At 36.0% G+C, this 26,747-nt stretch overlaps 1 protein-coding gene across 4 annotated transcripts in view; it reads right to left on the reverse strand.

Moving 5' to 3' along the window:
• LOC138309056 (uncharacterized) overlaps positions 1-26,747 on the reverse strand; it is a 224,345-nt gene that overhangs the window by 105,933 nt on the left and 91,665 nt on the right. For all 4 annotated transcript variants that reach the window (XM_069250180.1, XM_069250182.1, XM_069250181.1 and 1 more), the window contains 5 exons: positions 25,949-26,073; positions 24,021-24,231; positions 21,408-21,532; positions 16,854-17,055; positions 11,934-12,055 (listed from right to left, as the gene is read on the reverse strand). In XM_069250180.1, coding sequence (XP_069106281.1) covers positions 11,934-12,055; positions 16,854-17,055; positions 21,408-21,532; positions 24,021-24,231; positions 25,949-26,073 — 785 coding nt within the window. The remainder of the gene's footprint in view (positions 1-11,933; positions 12,056-16,853; positions 17,056-21,407; positions 21,533-24,020; positions 24,232-25,948; positions 26,074-26,747) is intronic.

Genomic DNA, 26,747 nt, shown 5'->3' on the forward strand with positions numbered 1-26,747 from the left:
CAACAGTTGACGTGTATTATTTTGTACCTACTTTGTGTGGTGTGTGATGACCAACAGTTGACGTGTATTATTTTGTACCTACTTTGTGTGGTGTGATGACCAACAGTTGACGTGTATTATTTTGTACCTACTTTGTGTGGTGTGATGACCAACAGTTGACGTGTATTATTTTGTACCTACTTTGTGTGGTGTGATGACCAACAGTTGACGTGTATTATTTTGTACCTACTTTGTGTGGTGTGATGACCAACAGTTGATGTGTATTATTTTGTACCTACTTTGTGTGGTGTGATGACCAACAGTTGATGTGTATTATTTTGTACCTACTTTGTGTGGTGTGATGACCAACAGTTGATGTGTATTATTTTGTACCTACTTTGTGTGGTGTGATGACCAACAAGTTGACGTGTATTATTTTGTACCTACTTTGTGTGTGGTGTGATGACCAACAGTTGACGTGTATTATTTTGTACCTACTTTGTGTGGTGTGATGACCAACAGTTGAGTGTATTATTTTGTACCTACTTTGTGTGGTGTGATGACCAACAGTTGATGTGTATTATTTTGTACCTACTTTGTGTGGTGTGATGACCAACAGTTGATGTGTATTATTTTGTACCTACTTTGTGTGGTGTGATGACCAACAGTTGATGTGTATTATTTTGTACCTACTTTGTGTGTGTGTGATGACCAACAGTTGATGTGTATTATTTTGTACCTACTTTGTGTGGTGTGATGACCAACAGTTGACGTGTATTATTTTGTACCTACTTTGTGTGGTGTGATGACCAACAGTTGATGTGTATTATTTTGTACCTACTTTGTGTGGTGTGATGACCAACAGTTGACGTGTATTATTTTGTACCTACTTTGTGTGTGTGTGATGACCAACAGTTGACGTGTATTATTTTGTACCTACTTTGTGTGGTGTGATGACCAACAGTTGACGTGTATTATTTTGTACCTACTTTGTGTGGTGTGATGACCAACAGTTGACGTGTATTATTTTGTACCTACTTTGTGTGGTGTGATGACCAACAGTTGACGTGTATTATTTTGTACCTACTGTTGTGATGACAACAGTTGAGTGTATTATTTTGTTACTTTGTGTGGTGTGATGACCAACAGTTGATGTGTATTATTTTGTACCTACTTTGTGTGTGGTGTGATGGCCAACAGTTGACGTGTATTATTTTGTACCTACTTTGTGTGGTGTGATGACCAACAGTTGACGTGTATTATTTTGTACCTACTTTGTGTGGTGTGATGACCAACAGTTGACGTGTATTATTTTGTACCTACTTTGTGTGGTGTGATGACCAACAGTTGACGTGTATTATTTTGTACCTACTTTGTGTGTGTGTGATGACCAACAGTTGATGTGTATTATTTTGTACCTACTTTGTGTGGTGTGATGACCAACAGTTGATGTGTATTATTTTGTACCTACTTTGTGTGGTGTGATGACCAACAGTTGATGTGTATTATTTTGTACCTACTTTGTGTGGTGTGATGACCAACAGTTGACGTGTATTATTTTGTACCTACTTTGTGTGGTGTGATGACCAACAGTTGTGTATTATTTGACCTACTTTGTGTGGTGATATTTGTGTATTATTTGTACCTACTTTGTGTGGTGTGATGACCAACAGTTGACGTGTATTATTTTGTACCTACTTTGTGTGGTGTGATGACCAACAGTTGACGTGTATTATTTTGTACCTACTTTGTGTGGTGTGATGACCAACAGTTGATGTGTATTATTTTGTACCTACTTTGTGTGGTGTGATGACCAACAGTTGACGTGTATTTATTTGTACCTACTTTGTGTGGTGTGATGACCAACAGTTGATGTGTATTATTTTGTACCTACTTTGTGTGGTGTGATGACCAACAGTTGACGTGTATTATTTTGTACCTACTTTGTGTGGTGTGATGACCAACAGTTGACGTGTATTATTTTGTACCTACTTTGTGTGGTGTGATGACCAACAGTTGATGTGTATTATTTTGTACCTACTTTGTGTGGTGTGATGGCCAACAGTTTACGTGTATTATTCTGTACCTACTTTGTGTAGTGTGATGGCCAACCGTTGACATGTATTATTCTGTACCTACTGTGTGTGGTGTGATGACCAACAGTTGATGTGTATTATTTTGTACCTACTTTGTGTGGTGTGATGACCAACAGTTGACGTGTATTATTTTGTACCTACTTTGTGTGGTGTGTGATGACCAACAGTTGATGTGTATTATTTTGTACCTACTTTGTGTGGTGTGATGACCAACAGTTGACGTGTATTATTTTGTACCTACTTTGTGTGGTGTGATGACCAACAGTTGACGTGTATTATTTTGTACCTACTTTGTGTGGTGTGATGACCAACAGTTGATGTGTATTATTTTGTACCTACTTTGTGTGGTGTGATGACCAACAGTTGATGTGTATTATTTTGTACCTACTTTGTGTGGTGTGATGACCAACAGTTGATGTGTATTATTTTGTACCTACTTTGTGTGGTGTGATGACCAACAGTTGACGTGTATTATTTTGTACCTACTTTGTGTGGTGTGATGACCAACAGTTGACGTGTATTATTTTGTACCTACTTTGTGTGGTGTGATGACCAACAGTTGACGTGTATTATTTTGTACCTACTTTGTGTGGTGTGATGACCAACAGTTGACGTGTATTATTTTGTACCTACTTTGTGTGGTGTGATGACCAACAGTTGACGTGTATTATTTTGTACCTACTTTGTGTGGTGTGATGACCAACAGTTGACGTGTATTATTTTGTACCTACTTTGTGTGGTGTGATGACCAACAGTTGATGTGTATTATTTTGTACCTACTTTGTGTGGTGTGATGACCAACAGTTGACGTGTATTATTTTGTACCTACTTTGTTTGGTGTGATGGCCAACAGTTGAAATGTATCATTATATACCTACTTTGTGTGGTGTGATGACCAACAGTTGACGTGTATTATTTTGTACCTACTTTGTGTGTGTGATGACCAACAGTTGACGTGTATTATTTTGTACCTACTTTGTGTGGTGTGATGACCAACAGTTGATGTGTATTATTTTGTACCTACTTTGTGTGGTGTGATGACCAACAGTTGATGTGTATTATTTTGTACCTACTTTGTGTGGTGTGATGACCAACAGTTGATGTGTATTATTTTGTACCTACTTTGTGTGGTGTGATGACCAACAGTTGATGTGTATTATTTTGTACCTACTGTGTGTGGTGTGATGACCAACAGTTGACGTGTATTATTTTGTACCTACTTTGTGTGGTGTGATGACCAACAGTTGATGTGTATTATTTTGTACCTACTTTGTGTGGTGTGATGACCAACAGTTGACGTGTATTATTTTGTACCTACTTTGTGTGGTGTGATGACCAACAGTTGATGTGTATTATTTTGTACCTACTTTGTGTGGTGTGATGACCAACAGTTGACGTGTATTATTTTGTACCTACTGTGTGTGGTGTAATGGCCAACAGTTGACGTGTATTATTTTTACCTACTGTGTGTGGTGTAATGACCAACAGTTGATGTGTGTTATTTTGTACCTACTTTGTGTGGTGTGATGACCAACAGTTGACGTGTATTATTTTGTACCTACTTTGTGTGGTGTGATGACCAACAGTTGATGTGTATTATTTTGTACCTACTTTGTGTGGTGTGATGACCAACAGTTGATGTGTATTATTTTGTACCTACTTTGTGTAGTGTGATGACCAACAGTTGACGTGTATTATTTTTGTACCTACTTTGTGTGGTGTGATGACCAACAGTTGACGTGTATTATTTTGTACCTACTTTGTGTGGTGTGATGACCAACAGTTGATGTGTATTATTTTGTACCTACTTTGTGTGGTGTGATGACCAACAGTTGATGTGTATTATTTTGTACCTACTTTGTGTGGTGTGATGACCAACAGTTGATGTGTATTATTTTGTACCTACTTTGTGTGGTGTGATGACCAACAGTTGATGTGTATTATTTTGTACCTACTTTGTGTGGTGTGATGACCAACAGTTGATGTGTATTATTTTGTACCTACTTTGTGTGGTGTGATGACCAACAGTTGACGTGTATTATTTTGTACCTACTTTTGTGTGGTGTGATGACCAACAGTTGATGTGTATTATTTTGTACCTACTTTGTGTGGTGTGATGACCAACAGTTGACGTGTATTATTTTGTACCTACTTTGTGTGGTGTGATGACCAACAGTTGATGTGTATTATTTTGTACCTACTTTGTGTGGTGTGATGACCAACAGTTGATGTGTATTATTTTGTACCTACTTTGTGTGGTGTGATGACCAACAGTTGACGTGTATTATTTTGTACCTACTTTGTGTGGTGTGATGACCAACAGTTGATGTGTATTATTTTGTACCTACTTTGTGTGGTGTGATGACCAACAGTTGATGTGTATTATTTTGTACCTACTTTGTGTGGTGTGATGACCAACAGTTGACGTGTATTATTTTGTACCTACTTTGTGTGGTGTGATGACCAACAGTTGACGTGTATTATTTTGTACCTACTTTGTGTGTGTGTGATGACAACAGTTGACGTGTATTATTTTGTACCTACTTTGTGTGGTGTGATGCCAACAGTTGATGTGTATTATTTTGTACCTACTTTGTGTGGTGTGATGACCAACAGTTGATGTGTATTATTTTGTACCTACTTTGTGTGGTGTGATGACCAACAGTTGATGTGTATTATTTTGTACCTACTTTGTGTGGTGTGATGACCAACAGTTGATGTGTATTATTTTGTACCTACTTTGTGTGGTGTGATGACCAACAGTTGATGTGTATTATTTTGTACCTACTTTGTGTGGTGTGATGACCAACAGTTGATGTGTATTATTTTGTACCTACTTTGTGTGGTGTGATGACAAACAGTTGATGTGTATTATTGTGTACCTACTTTGTGTAGTGTGATGACCAACAGTTGATGTGTATTATTTTGTACCTACTTTGTGTGGTGTGATGACCAACAGTTGACGTGTATTATTTTGTACCTACTTTGTGTGGTGTGATGACCAACAGTTGATGTGTATTATTTTGTACCTACTTTGTGTGGTGTGATGACCAACAGTTGATGTGTATTATTTTGTACCTACTTTGTGTGGTGTGATGACCAACAGTTGACGTGTATTATTTTGTACCTACTTTGTGTGGTGTGATGACCAACAGTTGACGTGTATTATTGTGTACCTACTTTGTGTGGTGTGATGACCAACAGTTGATGTGTATTATTGTGTACCTACTTTGTGTGGTGTGATGACCAACAGTTGATGTGTATTATTTTGTACCTACTTTGTGTGGTGTGATGACCAACAGTTGATGTGTATTATTTTTACCTACTGTGTGTGGTGTGATGACCAACAGTTGATGTGTATTATTTTGTACCTACTTTGTGTGGTGTGATGACCAACAGTTGACGTGTATTATTTTGTACCTACTTTGTGTAGTGTGATGGCCAACAGTTGATGTGTATTATTTTGTACCTACTTTGTGTGGTGTGATGACCAACAGTTGACGTGTATTATTTTGTACCTACTTTGTGTGGTGTGAACCAACAGTTGACGTGTATTATTTTGTACCTACTTTGTGTGGTGTGATGACCAACAGTTGACGTGTATTATTTTGTACCTACTTTGTGTGTGGTGTGATGACCAACAGTTGACGTGTATTATTTTGTACCTACTTTGTGTGGTGTGATGACCAACAGTTGACGTGTATTATTTTGTACCTACTTTGTGTGTGTGTGATGACCAACAGTTGACGTGTATTATTTTGTACCTACTTTGTGTGGTGTGATGACCAACAGTTGACGTGTATTATTTTGTACCTACTTTGTGTGGTGTGATGACCAACAGTTGACGTGTATTATTTTGTACCTACTTTGTGTGGTGTGATGACCAACAGTTGACGTGTATTATTTTGTACCTACTTTGTGTGGTGTGATGACCAACAGTTGACGTGTATTATTTTGTACCTACTTTGTGTGGTGTGATGACCAACAGTTGATGTGTATTATTTTGTACCTACTTTGTGTGGTGTGATGACCAACAGTTGACGTGTATTATTTTGTACCTACTTTGTGTGGTGTGATGGCCAACAGTTGACGTGTATTATTTTGTACCTACTTTGTGTGGTGTGATGGCCAACAGTTGACGTGTATTATTTTGTACCTACTTTGTGTGGTGTGATGACCAACAGTTGATGTGTATTATTTTGTACCTACTTTGTGTGGTGTGATGACCAACAGTTGATGTGTATTATTTTGTACCTACTTTGTGTGGTGTGATGACCAACAGTTGATGTGTATTATTTTGTACCTACTTTGTGTGGTGTGATGACCAACAGTTGATGTGTATTATTTTGTACCTACTTTGTGTGGTGTGATGACCAACAGTTGATGTGTATTATTTTGTACCTACTTTGTGTGGTGTGATGACCAACAGTTGATGTGTATTATTTTGTACCTACTTTGTGTGGTGTGATGACCAACAGTTGATGTGTATTATTTTGTACCTACTTTTGTGTGGTGTGATGACCAACAGTTGATGTGTATTATTTTGTACCTACTTTGTGTGGTGTGATGACCAACAGTTGATGTGTATTATTTTGTACCTACTTTGTGTGTGGTGTGATGACCAACAGTTGATGTGTATTATTTTGTACCTACTTTGTGTGGTGTGATGACCAACAGTTGATGTGTATTATTTTGTACCTACTTTGTGTGGTGTGATGACCAACAGTTGACGTGTATTATTTTGTACCTACTTTGTGTGGTGTGATGACCAACAGTTGATGTGTATTATTTTGTACCTACTTTGTGTGGTGTGATGACCAACAGTTGATGTGTATTATTTTGTACCTACTTTGTGTGGTGTGATGACCAACAGTTGATGTGTATTATTTTGTACCTACTTTGTGTGGTGTGATGACCAACAGTTGACGTGTATTATTTTGTACCTACTTTGTGTGGTGTGATGCCAACAGTTGATGTGTATTATTTTGTACCTACTTTGTGTGGTGTGATGACCAACAGTTGATGTGTATTATTTTGTACCTACTTTGTGTGGTGTGATGACCAACAGTTGATGTGTATTATTTTGTACCTACTTTGTGTGGTGTGATGCCAACAGTTGAGTGTATTATTTTGTACCTACTTTGTGTGGTGTGATGACCAACAGTTGAGTGTGTATTATTGTGTACCTACTTTGTGTGGTGTGATGACCAACAGTTGACGTGTATTATTTTGTACCTACTTTGTGTGGTGTGATGACCAACAGTTGACGTGTATTATTTTGTACCTACTTTGTGTGGTGTGATGACCAACAGTTGATGTGTATTATTTTGTACCTACTTTGTGTGGTGTGATGTTGACCAACAGTTGACGTGTATTATTTTGTACCTACTTTGTGTGGTGTGATGACCAACAGTTGATGTGTATTATTTTGTACCTACTTTGTGTGGTGTGATGACCAACAGTTGATGTGTATTATTTTGTACCTACTTTGTGTGGTGTGATGACCAACAGTTGATGTGTATTATTTTGTACCTACTTTGTGTGGTGTGATGACCAACAGTTGATGTGTATTATTTTGTACCTACTTTGTGTGGTGTGATGACCAACAGTTGATGTGTATTATTTTGTACCTACTTTGTGTGGTGTGATGACCAACAGTTGATGTGTATTATTTTGTACCTACTTTGTGTGGTGTGATGATGACCAACAGTTGATGTGTATTATTTTGTACCTACTTTGTGTGGTGTGATGACCAACAGTTGATGTGTATTATTTTGTACCTACTTTGTGTGGTGTGATGACCAACAGTTGACGTGTATTATTTTGTACCTACTTTGTGTGGTGTGATGACCAACAGTTGATGTGTATTATTTTGTACCTACTTTGTGTGGTGTGATGACCAACAGTTGACGTGTATTATTTTGTACCTACTTTGTGTGGTGTGATGACCAACAGTTGATGTGTATTATTTTGTACCTACTTTGTGTGGTGTGATGACCAACAGTTGATGTGTATTATTTTGTACCTACTTTGTGTGGTGTGATGACCAACAGTTGATGTGTATTATTTTGTACCTACTTTGTGTGGTGTGATGACCAACAGTTGATGTGTATTATTTTGTACCTACTTTGTGTGGTGTGATGACCAACAGTTGATGTGTATTATTTTGTACCTACTTTGTGTGGTGTGATGACCAACAGTTGATGTGTATTATTTTGTACCTACTTTGTGTGGTGTGATGACCAACAGTTGATGTGTATTATTTTGTACCTACTTTGTGTGGTGTGATGACCAACAGTTGACGTGTATTATTTTGTACCTACTTTGTGTGGTGTGATGACCAACAGTTGATGTGTATTATTTTGTACCTACTTTGTGTGGTGTGATGACCAACAGTTGATGTGTATTATTTTGTACCTACTTTGTGTGGTGTGACCAACAGTGAGGTTTGTACAGTGGTGTGATGACCAACAGTTGATGTGTATTATTTTGTACCTACTTTGTGTGGTGTGATGACCAACAGTTGATGTGTATTATTTTGTACCTACTTTTGTGTGTGGTGTGATGACCAACAGTTGACGTGTATTATTTTGTACCTACTTTGTGTGGTGTGATGACCAACAGTTGATGTGTATTATTTTGTACCTACTTTGTGTGGTGTGATGACCAACAGTTGATGTGTATTATTTTGTACCTACTTTGTGTGGTGTGATGACCAACAGTTGATGTGTATTATTTTGTACCTACTTTGTGTGGTGTGATGACCAACAGTTGACGTGTATTATTTTGTACCTACTTTGTGTGGTGTGATGACCAACAGTTGACGTGTATTATTTTGTACCTACTTTGTGTGGTGTGATGACCAACAGTTGATGTGTATTATTTTGTACCTACTTTGTGTGGTGTGATGACCAACAGTTGATGTGTATTATTGTGTACCTACTTTGTGTGGTGTGATGACCAACAGTTGATGTGTATTATTTTGTACCTACTTTGTGTGGTGTGATGACCAACAGTTGATGTGTATTATTTTGTACCTACTTTTGTGTGGTGTGATGACCAACAGTTGATGTGTATTATTTTGTACCTACTTTGTGTGGTGTGATGACCAACAGTTGACGTGTATTATTTTGTACCTACTTTGTGTGGTGTGATGACCAACAGTTGATGTGTATTATTTTGTACCTACTTTGTGTGGTGTGATGACCAACAGTTGACGTGTATTATTTTGTACCTACTTTGTGTGGTGTGATGACCAACAGTTGACGTGTATTATTTTGTACCTACTTTGTGTGGTGTGATGACCAACAGTTGACGTGTATTATTTTGTACCTACTTTGTGTGGTGTGATGACCAACAGTTGATGTGTATTATTTTGTACCTACTTTGTGTGGTGTGATGACCAACAGTTGACGTGTATTATTTTGTACCTACTTTGTGTGGTGTGATGACCAACAGTTGATGTGTATTATTTTGTACCTACTTTGTGTGGTGTGATGACCAACAGTTGATGTGTATTATTTTGTACCTACTTTGTGTGGTGTGATGACCAACAGTTGACGTGTATTATTTTGTACCTACTTTGTGTGGTGTGATGACCAACAGTTGACGTGTATTATTTTGTACCTACTTTGTGTGGTGTGATGACCAACAGTTGATGTGTATTATTTTGTACCTACTTTGTGTGGTGTGATGACCAACAGTTGACGTGTATTATTTTGTACCTACTTTGTGTGGTGTGATGACCAACAGTTGATGTGTATTATTTTGTACCTACTTTGTGTGGTGTGATGACCAACAGTTGATGTGTATTATTTTGTACCTACTTTGTGTGGTGTGATGACCAACAGTTGATGTGTATTATTTTGTACCTACTTTGTGTGGTGTGATGACCAACAGTTGACGTGTATTATTTTGTACCTACTTTGTGTGGTGTGATGACCAACAGTTGATGTGTATTATTTTGTACCTACTTTGTGTGGTGTGATGACCAACAGTTGACGTGTATTATTTGTACCTACTTTGTGTGGTGTGATGACCAACAGTTGATGTGTATTATTTTGTACCTACTTTGTGTGGTGTGATGACCAACAGTTGACGTGTATTATTTTGTACCTACTTTGTGTGGTGTGATGACCAACAGTTGACGTGTATTATTTTGTACCTACTTTGTGTGGTGTGATGACCAACAGTTGACGTGTATTATTTGTACCTACTTTGTGTGGTGTGATGACCAACAGTTGATGTGTATTATTTTGTACCTACTTTGTGTGGTGTGATGACCAACAGTTGATGTGTATTATTTTGTACCTACTTTGTGTGGTGTGATACCAACTTTGTGTATTATGTGTACCTACTTGTGTGTGGGCCAACAGTTGATGTGTATTATTTTGTACCTACTTTGTGTGGTGTGATGACCAACAGTTGATGTGTATTATTTTGTACCTACTTTGTGTGGTGTGATGACCAACAGTTGATGTGTATTATTTTGTACCTACTTTGTGTGGTGTGATGACCAACAGTTGATGTGTATTATTTTGTACCTACTTTGTGTGGTGTGATGACCAACAGTTGAGTGTGTTATTTTTGTATTTTGTACCTACTTTGTGTGTGTGATGACCAACAGTTGATGTGTATTATTTTGTACCTACTTTGTGTGGTGTGATGACCAACAGTTGATGTGTATTATTTTGTACCTACTTTGTGTGGTGTGATGACCAACAGTTGATGTGTATTATTTTGTACCTACTTTGTGTGGTGTGATGACCAACAGTTGACGTGTATTATTTTGTACCTACTTTGTGTGTGTGATGACCAACAGTTTGACGTGTATTATTTTGTACCTACTTTGTGTGGTGTGATGACCAACAGTTGACGTGTATTATTTTGTACCTACTTTGTGTGGTGTGATGACCAACAGTTGACGTGTATTATTTTGTACCTACTTTGTGTGGTGTGATGACCAACAGTTGATGTGTATTATTTTGTACCTACTTTGTGTGTGGTGTGATGACCAACAGTTGATGTGTATTATTTTGTACCTACTTTGTGTGTGTGTGATGACCAACAGTTGACGTGTATTATTTTGTACCTACTTTGTGTGGTGTGATGACCAACAGTTGATGTGTATTATTTTGTACCTACTTTGTGTGGTGTGATGACCAACAGTTGACGTGTATTATTTTGTACCTACTTTGTGTGGTGTGATGACCAACAGTTGACGTGTATTATTTTGTACCTACTTTGTGTGGTGTGATGACCAACAGTTTGAGTGTATTATTTTGTACCTACTTTGTTGTGGTGTGATGACCAACAGTTGATGTGTATTATTTTGTACCTACTTTGTGTGGTGTGATGACCAACAGTTGATGTGTATTATTTTGTACCTACTTTGTGTGGTGTGATGACCAACAGTTGATGTGTATTATTTTGTACCTACTTTGTGTGGTGTGATGACCAACAGTTGATGTGTATTATTTTGTACCTACTTTGTGTGGTGTGATGACCAACAGTTGACGTGTATTATTTTGTACCTACTTTGTGTGGTGTGATGGCCAACAGTTGATGTGTATTATTTTGTACCTACTTTGTGTTGTGTGATGACCAACAGTTGACGTGTATTATTGTGTACCTACTTTGTGTGGTGTGATGGCCAACAGTTTAATTTTAATATATAACATTTGTATTTTGACTGACATGTAACAGTTTAATAAGGACATGTAAAAGTTTAATTTTGACATGTAACAGACGGATTTTGACATGTAACAGTGGGATTTTAACACGTTACTGTTGTATTTTGACTAGAAGCCGTTGAATTTTGACATGTAACATTTGAGTTCGGTTTTATTTCGTACATACTTTGCTTGGTGTGATAGTTGATGTGAAAACCAGATGTGGTAATGGAATTGTCAGACCGAAAATGTAACAGCATAGAACTTCCTGTGGATGAGATGGATTCAGGTGAAAAAGTTCCCGTCAATCTGAAATGATACCGCAAGACTGCATTAGTACATTAGTGTCTAGGTCGCTTGTTATGTTTTGCTTTATATCATTTATATACGTTTATTTGAATTAATATTTCAAATAAAAATCAATGTATATAATAACAATAACTTGTCTTTGCAATAAATATAAAAAAAACAAATTGAAATAATGTCAGTTTCTGTGTTTATTTAAGCAATAAACTGTTACCAGATTGGACATATAGTTGATATGAAGCCAATTCGAAAGGAAGATAAAAAGAATTAATATTTATCGTTTGGACCGCTAGGATTCATATCAACTGTACGTCCGATCTAGTATATGTTTATTACTTATTTCATTTCAATAAATTTTATTGCAAATAATATGCAAATGGATTTGGCAACAGACAAAGTCTGTATTAGCCATCTCCAAACAAATTCGGTATAGTACAATTACAATTACCGACAAAATATTTTGACATTTAACATTACATTATGAATGAATATTATTATTAGTGTATCTCCCCAACCTATCACCGTAGAATAATCTAAAAAAAAATTAGTTTCAGATAGATGTTTTGGAGATAAACCGAAAACTGTACAATATGTCAGAGAAAGAACTGTATCGAGGCCCGTCAGATCAAGATCTGTTCTCTCTCCAACATATTGTACAGTTTGAGGCTTATCTCTAACTTAAAACACAGCAAGTCTTTGTGCGAACACTTTCATTTCTAATATAAGCCAGTTTTTTGTGTCTTTGTCAATGAGCTCAGGTAAATCTACCAATGTGCATTCAACCATGACAAATTCAATATAGACAATGGCAACATAGAATAAACTTTGCCTGTGTTATATGTGATGAATAGCATTCATGAACGGATTGCATGAAGCACGCTTTTGGGTTGGACAACTATCTGTAAATTCACTTTAACCATGTGCACCGACAGTGATGAAGGAATATTGCTTTCTAATATTAATTTAAGCAATATAATAAGGTGACTTTAGTGACTTTTATTCCTAAAAGGACATGTCTGTCCAATGTTTGATCAAGAAATGACATATGAAACTAGACTTGTAATTTAGGCGTTTGTTTGAAAGCGTCTTGCTAAAATGATCGCATATAATAGTGATATTCCAGGCTAGTTCAATACAGTTGGTGCCCCCAGAACTTACATTGAATTCAGAGGATTTAAATTTTCGACCTATCTAGGGACAATCTTTGTTTATACCATGTGCAATTTCATTCAACAAGCCAATGAGATTTAGGTGAAATTCTGAAATATTGTCGAAACAAAATCAAATAAGTGTAAAACTACAGTGTAGATGATTTGGAAATTCAAAGTCAAAAGTGGTGTACAAAACCAAGGTTTTCAGAAAGCGGAAATTGGAGTTAATGCTGTAGATAAGTGTTAAATGGTGAATTCATTATAAGGAGGAAAATTTGTGGATGGGTTTGATTCTGCATCAATAGAGAATTAAATTCTCTTCATATTCATTGTGTGGTATTTTATCCTAATTTTAATTTAAAAATCATGGAATATTCCGGCATGTTGTGTGTTAGCATAATTATGGGATTATGCCTGGAGACATGTACTCATCCGTATTGTGTAACTCTCCCATAAGCTACCTTTTACTGTCTTATAAGTGACTGTCTTATATTAGAGTCACATATAAGACAGTAAAAGGTAACATATAGAACAGTTACAGGTAATGGTCCCATAATCCAGGAGTTAAAGTACAGAAACAACAATAGATGAAATCACAACTATGTTTTAAATTCTGATATACATTGCAATAAATATGTATTTTTTTTCATCACAGTTGTCACAGTCATGTTGTAGAATTTAAGTTATTATGCGAGTTGGAGATATTAGAGTTATGTATTTTGGTTCTGAGTGATGATATTTGTTCATTAAATAACGGTCATATAAAAGATAGTGTTCGGTTGTTTCATCACCAAGGCCACAAGAACAAATTGGAGAATATTTCAGATAATCGCGAAATAGGTCAGAATTTAGATTGCTAGAGAAAAATTTTGAGCTGGCAAAGAGTAAAATTCATAATTCGAGAACCTTTGTTTATAAAGATATTTGTTATTTAAGGTTCCATTTTATTAATGTTAATGTTTTAAATTGTGCAACAGTATAAAGATTCGATAAGTCAAAGTTTAAAGCGAAAGAATTAAATTCCCCAAAGGTACTTAGTAGTAGTAAGTTACCTAGTAGTAACTTGCAGTTCTGCACATAGGGATATGAAAATATCTTGTCATGCCTAGTGGATATCTCTCATTTTCAGGCTGATATAATTTCAGGCTGATATGAAAATGGTTGTAAAATTTCTGTCAAATGCTGTGGAGCAAAGTCACGGAGTATCTTAAACATAATAATACGTTAGTGCTTTTGACATCGATCAGAAAGATTCCCAAGCTAGTTCTTTATATAGTATTTCATGGAAGATAACTCTGCGCAACTCCGTTATAATCCTTGCGGCTTCTAAGTGAACAGACTCTAGCAGGGGTTTACATTGTTCAATATAACCTTGCCAACTGCTAAATCGTTTACACTTGCGTACACGCAGTCGGTTGTCGCCCATGAATACATACACTAGAACACTGACTTCCGCAAGTAGTGTTAATGCGCATCAGATTCGGCTTATATTGTTTCTGTATTTCTAATTCTTCAATTGAACAATTTGAATGTATTGAATATCTTAAATTATATTTCAGAAAATAAAATATTTGAGAAATATTGCATCCATGGAAAGAAAAAGATAGTATTATTGTGGAATTATATTCTGTGTACTTTTTTAACTTGACAACATTTCCCGCCAAATTGGAGCCAGCTGTCCAGGATTCCATCAATTGACCGGTTGTTACATCAAACGTATAAGGTTGAAAAAAAACCCAACGATGTTTTGTTTTATCGGAACATCAAAGTTAAAAGAAATAGTCGACTGAAATCTAAATCTAAGGAATAATTTTTATTATGTTGTTGTTCACTGGTATGTAAACTGCATTTGTTGGACAGATATTTCAACATGACGCGCTAACGAATGTCATTTAAAATATTTGTCCATCAAATGCAGTTTACTATACACCAGTAACAAACAAAAAATAAAATAATTCCTTAAAAACATGCTATTTTGTTAACATGATAATACTATTAGATTTCAGAGACCGCACAACTTTAAAACCACTTTATTTGACCGTTATGTATAGGCGTAATTATACATTGTATACATTGTCAGTGACGCGACGGAAACGTTAAATATTCATACGCTTGACCAGATCGGAGTCCATAGCCTGATATGCCCATATGGTTTAACATAGATCAAACGGGAAACTGAAAGTAGAACGGAAATATCTATTTATCTGGTTTTATAAGAGTCGTGTTTAAGACATAAATGATGACTTATGTTTTTCTTGCGAAGCAATCCTATAAGGGAATAACTTTGTATTATGTTCAGACGTCATATAAGTAATATAAGAAACTAGAACTGTCGCCAGAGTGGCAGACTAAAACCCCTGCTTGGGCCAATTAAGCCTTTAAATAAGTAATAACTCCTCAACTAGTTTCCTCAACTTCCTTTTATGTCAGGGTTATGTACCAAATTTTATCAAAATATTTTTAGTAGTTTAAAAGGAGTTCACAAGACAAAGTTGTGTCTGCTGCTCTGGTTATAATCCATTGATAGGGGGCATTGCAGAACACTATATAGTTTACTTAACTCCTCTTACAATAGTCCTGTAATGTATCTAATTTGTTTGATGTACATTATACGATCCGACTACATGCATGTACATGTATCTGTCTAGTCTGTGCCACAGTCCAGCGGAAAACATGACAATGATTGTAACCCAGAATAGGTCACAATTCATCGAACAAGTCCCTACTCTACTAACATTGGAGTAGATGTTATAACCATACGTTACTGATAACATATTTACTTCCTCTGCTAACATTGGAGTAGATGTTATAACCATACTTTACTGATAACATATTTACTTACTCTGCTAACATTGGAGTCGATGTTATAACCACACTTTACTGATACCATATTCACTAACTCAGCTTACATTGGAGTAGATGTTATAACCAAACTTTACTGATAACATATTTACTTACCCTGCTAACATTGAAGTAGATATTATAATCATACTTTACTGCAAACATATTTACTTACCCTGCTAACATTGGAGAAGATGTTATAACCATACTTTACTGATAACATATTCACTTACCCTGCTAACCCTGGAGTAGATGTTATAACCATACTTTACTGAAAACATATTCACTAACTCTGCTAACAGTGGAATAAATGTTATAACCATACTTTACTGATAACATATTTACTTACCCTGCTAACATTGGAGTATATGTTATAATCACACTTTGCTGATAACATATTCACTAACTCTGCTTACATTGGAGTAGATGTTATAACCACACTTTACTCATAACATATTTACTTACCCTGCTAACATTGGAGTAGATGTTATAACCACACTTTACTGATAACATATTTACACACCCGGCTAACATTGGAGTAGATGTTATAACCACACTTTACTGATAACATTTACTTACCCTACTAACATTGGAGTAGATGTTATAACCACACTATACTGATAACATTTACTTACCCTACTAACATTGGAGTAGATGTTATAACCACACTATACTGATAACATATTTACAAACTCTGCTTACATTGAAGTAGATGTTATAACCATACTTATTTGATAACATATTTACTCACCCTACTAACATTGGATTAGATATTTTAATCATACTTTACTGATAACATTTATACTTACTTTGCTAACATTGGAGCAGATGTATCGTTTCCATCATATATGTAAAGGTTATCCCATCCAGTCTCAATGTCGAACCACTCAAATGTTATAATAATGAAGTCCTTTTTGTCAACTTCGATGAGCCACGTGATGTTTGCATTATTGAAATAGTTTTGTGGGAAATTGGGACTGAATATGGTTCCTTGGGGGCCTTTATATTCTCCTGAAACAAATTGAGGGTATTTATTAGTTTACATGTATAGGAATGACAGAAGGAGACGAGGGTAACAGATTCTCCAATCATTCACTGATTTGTCACCGGTTTTATGCTTGAGAGATTTCTTTGTCAACCCTAATGGTACGACAAATTGCCTGCACTAACATTTTGAACCTGAAGACAATAACATCACGTCATGACTTCATGCGGCGTAACCGTGCCATGCATTATCAATGACGTCATCAATAATGACATACTGTCGACGAAACTTTGTTCATCTCGCGGTGAAAACGCTTCTTTTTAGGCAGTTATCCCTTCTTTTCTTTTGTATATGAGAGAAAAAGAATCATTAACTACCCTCGGGGAAATTCCTGAATGTCCAACCTCAGCAAACCTTGGGTTAGACATTCATAAATTACCCTCCGTGTTGTGATTCCGTTGTCCAACCCTGAAGTTAGGGAAAGATTCTATTAATGGTCATGGGTCTGTCAAATGAACAGGAATATCTCAACTAGAGTGAAAAATTGGGTTTCAACCCCCCTGACGGCCGAAATTTGTCATGAATTTCACTGTCCACTTGACAGATGCTTGCTTGATTCCCCCATAAAGTAGAACAAATGATGACCTTTCAGTTGCTTTCCAGATTTTTCATCACAAAAACGTCGTTAAAATGTCGTCGATATTGATGACATCATCGACAATATATACCCTGTTGTTACACCGATTATATAGATGACGTCATTTGGTATAGATGTATATATTTTTACAATATTGAAGTCTTTTATGATTTGTGATTGACTGATCGCGGTTAAATATAATCATTTTATATACATTTATGTGAGAGTATGTTTTTTTACCGGTACATAAGATGCTTGATTATAAGAAGAATAGTTCAAAGGTGTTTTATACTGAGAGTGAGAATTTTGTTCGGGATACTGGTGTTAATATCCTAGTTAAAATATGTAAATACTTTATAACGCTATTGCGCTGTAGCAAACAACACTAAAATAAAACTTTTACCTAATGTCAAAGTTACCTGTTTACAACTCTGAGCACAACTTTCTATCTAATGTCAAAGTTATCTATTTACAACTCTGAGCACACCTTTCTACCTTATGTCAAAGTTACCTATTTACAACTCTGAGCACAACTTTCTACCTAATGTCAAAGTTACCTTTTTACAACACCGAGCACAACTTTCTACCTAATGTCAAAGTTATCTATTTACAACTCTGAGCACAACTTTCTACCTAATGTCAAAGTTACCTATTTACAACTCTGAGCACAACTTTCTACCTAATGTCAAAGTTATCTTTTTACAACTCTGAGCACAACTTTCTACCTAATGTCAAAGTTACCTATTTACAACACCGAGCACAACTTTTTACCTAATGTCAAAGTTATCTATTTACAACACCGAGCACAACTTTTTATCTAATGTCAAAGTTATCTGTTTACAACACCGAGCACAAATTTCTACCTAATGTCAAAGTTATCTATTTACAACTCTGAGCACAACTTTCTACCTAATGTCAAAGTTACCTATTTACAACACCGAGCACAACTTTTTACCTAATGTCAAAGTTATCTATTTACAACTCTGAGCACAACTTTCTACCTAATGTCAAAGTTATCTATTTACAACTCTGAGCACAACTTTCTACCTAATGTCAAAGTTACCTGTTTACAACTCTGAGCACAACTTTTTACCTAATGTCAAAGTTATCTTTTTACAACACTGAGCACAACTTTCTACCTAATGTCAAAGTTACCTATTTACAACACCGAGCACAACTTTCTACCTAATGTCAAAGTTACCTATTTACAACACCGAGCACAACTTTTTACCTAATGTCAAAGTTATCTATTTACAACACCGAGCACAACTTTTACCTAATGTCAAAGTTACTTTTACAACCGACAATTCTAATGTCAAAGTTACTTTTACACCGAGCACAACTTTCTACTAATGTCAAAGTTATCTTTTACAACACCGAGCACAACTACCTAAGTCAAAGTTACTTTACAACGAGCAACTACTATGTCAAAGTTATCTATTTACAACTCTGAGCACAACTTTCTACCTAATGTCAAAGTTACCTATTTACAACACTGAGCACAACTTTTACCTAATGTCAAAGTTACTATTTACAACCGAGCACAACTTTTTACCTAATGTCAAAGTTACTATTTACAACACGAGCACAACTTTCTACCTAATGTCAAAGTTATCTATTTACAACACCGAGCACAACTTTCTACCTAATGTCAAAGTTATCTATTTACAACAGCGAGCACAACTTTCTACCTAATGTCAAAGTTACCTATTTACAACACCGAGCACAACTTTTTACCTAATGTCAAAGTTATCTATTTACAACCGAGCACAACTTTCTACCTAATGTCAAAGTTACTGTTTACAACACCGAGCACAACTTTCTACCTAATGTCAAAGTTATCTATTTACAACACCGAGCACAACTTTCTACCTAATGTCAAAGTTACCTATTTACAACACCGAGCACAACTTTCTACCTAATGTCAAAGTTACCTATTTACAACACCGAGCACAACTTTCTACCTAATGTCAAAGTTACCTATTTACAACACCGAGCACAACTTTTTACCTAATGTCAAAGTTACCTATTTACAACACCGAGCACAACTTTCTACCTAATGTCAAAGTTACCTATTTACAACACCGAGCACAACTTTCTACCTAATGTCAAAGTTACCTATTTACAACACCGAGCACAACTTTCTACCTAATGTCAAAGTTACCTTATATTTACCTATTTACAACACCGAGCACAACTTTCTACCTAATGTCAAAGTTATCTATTTACAACACCGAGCACAACTTTCTACCTAATGTCAAAGTTACCTATTTACAACACCGAGCACAACTTTCTACCTAATGTCAAAGTTATCTATTTACAACTCTGAGCACAACTTTCTACCTAATGTCAAAGTTATCTATTTACAACACCGAGCACAACTTTTTACCTAATGTCAAAGTTATCTATTTACAACACCGAGCACAACTTTCTACCTAATGTCAAAGTTACCTATTTACAACACCGAGCACAACTTTCTACCTAATGTCAAAGTTACCTATTTACAACACCGAGCACAACTTTTTACCTAATGTCAAAGTTATCTATTTACAACACCGAGCACAACTTTCTACCTAATGTCAAAGTTACCTATTTACAACACCGAGCACAACTTTCTACCTAATGTCAAAGTTACCTATTTACAACACCGAGCACAACTTTCTACCTAATGTCAAAGTTATCTATTTACAACACCGAGCACAACTTTCTACCTAATGTCAAAGTTTCTATTACAAGACCACTTACCTATTTACAACACCGAGCACAACTTTACCTAATGTCAAATTTATTACCGACACAACTTTTACCTAATGTCAAGTACTTTTACCTAATGTCAAAGTTACTATTTACAAACCGAGCACAACTTTCTACCTAATGTCAAAGTTACCTATTTACAAACCGAGCACAACTTTTACCTAATGTCAAAGTTACTATTTACAACACCGAGCACAACTTTCTACCTAATGTCAAAGTTACCTATTTACAACACCGAGCACAACTTTCTACCTAATGTCAAAGTTACTATTTACAACCAGCACAACTTTTACCTAATGTCAAAGTTACCTATTTACAACACCGAGCACAACTTTCTACCTAATGTCAAAGTTACCTATTTACAACACCGAGCACAACTTTCTACCTAATGTCAAAGTTACCTATTTACAACACCGAGCACAACTTTCTACCTAATGTCAAAGTTACTATTTTACTTTTACAACACCTAAGCACAACTTTACCTATGTCAAAGTTACTATTACAACACCAGCACAATTTTACCTAATGTCAAAGTTACTATTTACAACACGAGCACAACTTTCTACCTAATGTCAAAGTTACCTATTTACAACAAGCAACACCTTATTTTACATACAACACCGAGCACAACTTTCTACCTAATGTCAAAGTTACCTATTTACAACACCAAGCACAACTTTTTACCTAATGTCAAAGTTACCTATTTACAACACCGAGCACAACTTTCTACCTAATGTCAAAGTTATCTATTTACAACACCGAGCACAACTTTCTACCTAATGTCAAAGTTACCTATTTACAACACCAAGCACAACTTTTTACCTAATGTCAAAGTTATCTATTTACAACACTGAGCACAACTTTCTACCTAATGTCAAAGTTACCTATTTACAACAGCGATCACGACTTTCTATCTTATATCTAAGTTACCTAATTATAATACAATTTTGAAGTTATGCACTCATATGTAACCCCTGTAACACATACCAGCTTCAACAGCGCTGTAGTTAGCATAAAATCCAGACTGTGTGTAGCTTGAATCACTACTAAAGTGAATTGTCATAAAGCGATCACTGGACCGGAACGGGTATGGGATAGTTGTTCCATCCATCCTGAAACAAACGATGTATAATTAGTACGATAAGCATGACTAGCTTTAGACAGGTTCATTGAAGAGAGTGGCGCGAATTTGTTGAACTTCCTGGGTAAATACATTATTTAAAACTAATTAATTCATATTTATATCCCGTTATATCATGAGAATATTCACTTATATTTACATTCTCAGAGTTTCGTCAATGTTTGAATAAACCAACTGACGAAAACAAACATTTACCTATGAAAACACTATGAATACAACGATTCTCGTGCATCGATCAGCTGATTTCAAACATCACGGAAACAATAGTCCCCCACTATATTTTGATGTCTTATCTTTCATGTGTTGTTTCTTGATATAAATTCAACTAAGGTTTTCTATAACAAGTCAATCAAATATTATTTTAACTATATTTCTTGTTTATCGTTTGTCATTTGCAAGAAAAGGTCGACCGGAAGGCGGAAGCTTAAAAACGCGACGTTGTGAAACGACTTTGTCATCCAGCTGTTCCATGAATCTCGTTTCTCGTTGTATATGGATGTCATAATTTTAAAAATAATGTTATAACCTTTCAATAATTTTTATTTTCATAAGTTATTCTAACGTAAATGTATGGATTGACTGTATTTTTCTTATTTTCATAGCGGCTATAAACAGCAGAGTATATAATCCGAGAAGCGCTAACGCATTCCACGAGATGTGTAGATAGCTTCTGCTATTCATAGTGGCTATTGAAATTAAAAAAAATCATTCAATCCCTACATATAAACGACCTACATCCCCTAATATATAAAGATAAATGAGCCAATTCATTGATCTAAACGCATTATAGCCCTTGGGTAATAAGCATTCTGTTCTCCATATAAGGAGTTGTTGACTTGTGTATGTAGGGATGTAGAGAAGTGTATATTAGGACACTATATTCCGTTCTCCATATAAGGAGTTGTTTACAAGTGTTTGTAGGGATGTAGAGAAGTGTATATTAGGGCACTTTATTCCGTTCTCCATATAAGGAGTTGTTGACAAGTGTTTGTAGGGATGTAGAGAAGTGTATATTAGGGCACTTTATTCCGTTCTCCATATAAGGAGTTGTTGACAAGTGTTTGTAGGGATGTAAAGAACTTGTATCTTACAATACAATGGTTATTTTGGTGTAAGACTTAGGAAAACCGAGATGACGAGGTTTTGCTGAGTCATATCGGCTTTCCGTGTCGAGCACCAAAATAAAACTTGCATTGTAAGAAACTAACCGTGTATTCTACAACCATTTTGACATTTAAAACGAAAGTAAATTGCCACTTAGTTACTTAGTTTTGCTCGAACCGAGACGCTTCTTTGAGTGTGAACTCCTTTTTACTACCGTGGGAAATTTATAAGCGCAATCGCAAACAGTACCAGTAACGTTCTTCAGTGTGTAATATTACTGAAACAATATGAAATTAGTAACAGACCAATAAAATTACCCATCAAAAAATTACTTAGGCCATTGTTCTTTCAAGGCAAAAAAGGACTCGATGTGTATGTAAAGTCGAGGGGGTCGAAAGTATGTAATCCGGGTCTTAAACCTTAAGGTTAGTTTGGGAGGGGGGCGAACGTATGTAAAGAACATTCCACGAAGCTAAAGTTTGACCTATTGGCGTACGTTAGAAACCAGTTTTATCACATATTTACATTTTCACTGCAGTCCCACTATGTAACCTTACCAAGCGCAGTTGGCAGTCATATAGAATATGAACTTCAATCGCTTCTCATTACATCATTATCATCTTGACGTCACAATTGTCGTGCCAGCGATCACGGAAAACGGCTGTTCAAATGACTGTTCCATCCTTGACGACAACGAATGATTAATTCATTATAGGTGCAAAATTCCCTTGGTATTTTAATATAAAATTGCAACCAAATGTAAATATAAGCATTGAAATGGACAGAGGCAAATCCAACATGAAGCACGCTGCGCTTCATGGAATTTGCCTCTCCAGCTGGCATTCATATTGGCTATGAGTGCCAACTGAAAGACGTTCGATGCTTAAATGAAAAAATTATGAAATCGGATATAACAAGTGGAAGTGACGAAAATGAGAACTATTTCGAAGCCGGTCCGAGGCTCGTATTGAGCAAATACAAGTGTATAGTCTCAAGAAGAGTTTGTAACCTAAATCTTGACTATAAACACCCAATAAGTACAAAAACAAGAGAAATCGCAGCGATTTTTGGACTTACTCGACGTATCTCTGGATCAGTAATTTAACTTTAGATTTATTTGGGTTATTTTGTTATTCTATGTGTGTTTGTGACTTTGGGATTTATACCTGGGATTCAATTACTTCACAATTATGTATATTTACCATATGTGTATTCCCTTGAGTCAGGCAGTGCAACAATCGGTGTGTTCCGAATGGATTTATAGAGATTAGTTTACGTGGATATTTATGTGAATGTTTTCGAGTTTTCTCTAACGTAGCAGACTTCCAGTCTGTATTGACATCACATATACTTACTCGGCGATCTTAGTTGCAGTGGTGTCGGGTCCATCATACACATATACAAAATCATAATATCCTTCTGTATCAAATTCAACAAATGACAATAAGACTGCCTGGCCTGGGGCAACAGTTATCAGCCACGTCAAATCCGCGTAATTGTTGTAGTTGTCTGGGAAGTTTGGGCTCATAAAGAATCCTGTTGGTCCATACAACTTCATCACATAATCTGAATAAAATGAATTTCAGTAAAATATTCTCGTCCTTATAATTATTTAATACACAAAAACAACACAACACAAGCAGGTCTTCTAAGCATTAATTACTAAATTGATATCGTATTGGATGAAAAAGGAACCAGACATAATTATATAGTACGCAGATTAAATCATAACTCGAGCCATAACTGATTTTTTAAAACGTAAACCGAGGATTGATTTTATAATAACTACATTAAACATTTAGTTATATCATTATTGATTCGTGGGCAATTTTCCATTAATAGTGAAGTAGCTCCTTCTGTGAGCATTAGTGAAGGGATTTTACTGATAACATTTTAGAATGACGTTAACATTATATATAATGTTAGGATTTGATTACCCAAGGGGCCTCATCTCATCTTAAATGAAATATCTAGTGTTTAGATAAAACCATGGTGGTACCGCAAACTGCCCAATAATTTTTGTATTAATTACCTTTCCATAACCTTTTCCGTTACATTAATATATGAAATTAAACAAAATGTTTTCTTCTTGTATGGTACATTATATTTAACCATTCACCGATATGCATTGTGTGACACTTTATATAATCCATCACTTACCACCTTCCCACAATCCATCATACTTAACCTTCTCACAACTTATTACACTTCACCTTCCCACAATCCATCATACTTAACCTTCCCACAATCCATCACATTCCATCTTCCCACAATCCATCACATTCCATCTTCCCACAATCCATCACATTCCACCTTCCCACAATCCATCACATTCAACCTTCCCACAATCCATCACATTCCACCTTCCCACAATCCATCACATTCCATCCTCCCACAATCCATCACATTTCACCTTCCCACAATCCAACACATTCCACCTTCCCACAATCATTCACATTCCATTTTCCCACAATCCATCACACTTCATCTTCCCACAATCCAACATATTTTAACTTTCCACTATCCATTACATACTGACTTCCCATAATCCATTACACTTTACCTTCCCACATTCCATCACACTTCACCTTCCCACAATCCACCATTTTCCACCTTCCCATTACCCACCACCACATTTCTCGTTCCCATATTCCATCATATTCCACTTTCCCATATTCCATCACATTCCACTTTCCCACAATCCATTATATTCCATCTTCCCACAATCCATCACACTTCACCTTCCCACAACCCAACATATTCCACCTTCCTACAATCCATCAGATTCTACCTTCCCACAATTCATCACATTCCACCTTCCCACAATCCATCACATTCCACCTTCCCACAATCCATCACATTACATCTTTCCATAATCCATCACATTCTATTTCCCAAAATTCATCACATTCCACCTTCCCACAATCCATCACATTACATCTTTCCATAATCCATCACATTCTATTTCCCAAAATTCATCACATTCCACCTTCCCACAATCCATCACATTTCATCTTTCCATAATCCATCACATTCGACCTTTCCATAATCCATCACATTCGACCTTTCCACAATCCATTACATTCGACCTTTCCACAATCCATTATATTTCACCTTCCCACAATCCATCCAGTGTACCTGCATGGAATCGAATTCATTCAACATTGAATTATTTCTTATTCAACTTTTGTTTAAGTTCATCTCACTCAGCCTTTACATTAATTACAATACTTTTTTGTCTAACTCTGTTCATCAATGCCTTTTTCTATCACATTCATAGTACCTGAAGTGTAGGTAGCTAGGAATCCAGTGTCAACTGTTGCACGATCGCTCGAAAAGTGAACAGCCATGTAGCGACCAGAAGACTTATATGGCCCTGGACTAAAGGTCTGGTAACTGCCTGATATACTGTTAACAATAGAATTCACAATGTCACAAGTTCAACTGTATTAACATAAACATTCAAAAAGTACAAGAGGTCCATGGGCCTTAGCGGTCACGTGAGTTCGGATACAGAATAAAACAAAGACATATATAAACACTATATATTAGCCCATCATGCCCTTGGAATCTGTCAGTGTTTTTATAACTGACTTTTCGATCTATGAAGCGTATCTGGTTCCATCAAATCTGTTAATTCAGAAGAGTTTTTCCTCCTAATTTTAGTCATTTCGATCTCTTTTGGCTCGCCCATCTACCCCTGGGGGTAGGCCAGGACCAATATTGATACGATGCTAAAATGCTAATTCTAACGAAGACTCATTTCCTATGAAAAGTAAGCAAATGTGTTTTTCCAATAAAACTATAATAGATTACCCCCTACTCAGGGGAAAGTCCGAGATACTAAGGCCATGAAATTCACAATTTTGGTAAAGGGCCTTAACCAAATTTAATCTATGAAGAGTATTTGGTTCCCCAGCCATTCCAAAAAGTCCCACTTTAATATAAAAACGAGGAAAAAATAAAGTCGTTCAAAATATCAATGGTATAGATTTTTTTCGAAGAAGAAAATGTACAGAAAAATCTGTGAAATGTTCACACACACATCTCTATTAGAATTTAAATAACGACATGTGAAACCT

The sequence above is a fragment of the Argopecten irradians genome, chromosome 15 (genome assembly GCF_041381155.1).
Source record: "Argopecten irradians isolate NY chromosome 15, Ai_NY, whole genome shotgun sequence".
Taxonomy (NCBI): domain Eukaryota; kingdom Metazoa; phylum Mollusca; class Bivalvia; order Pectinida; family Pectinidae; genus Argopecten; species Argopecten irradians.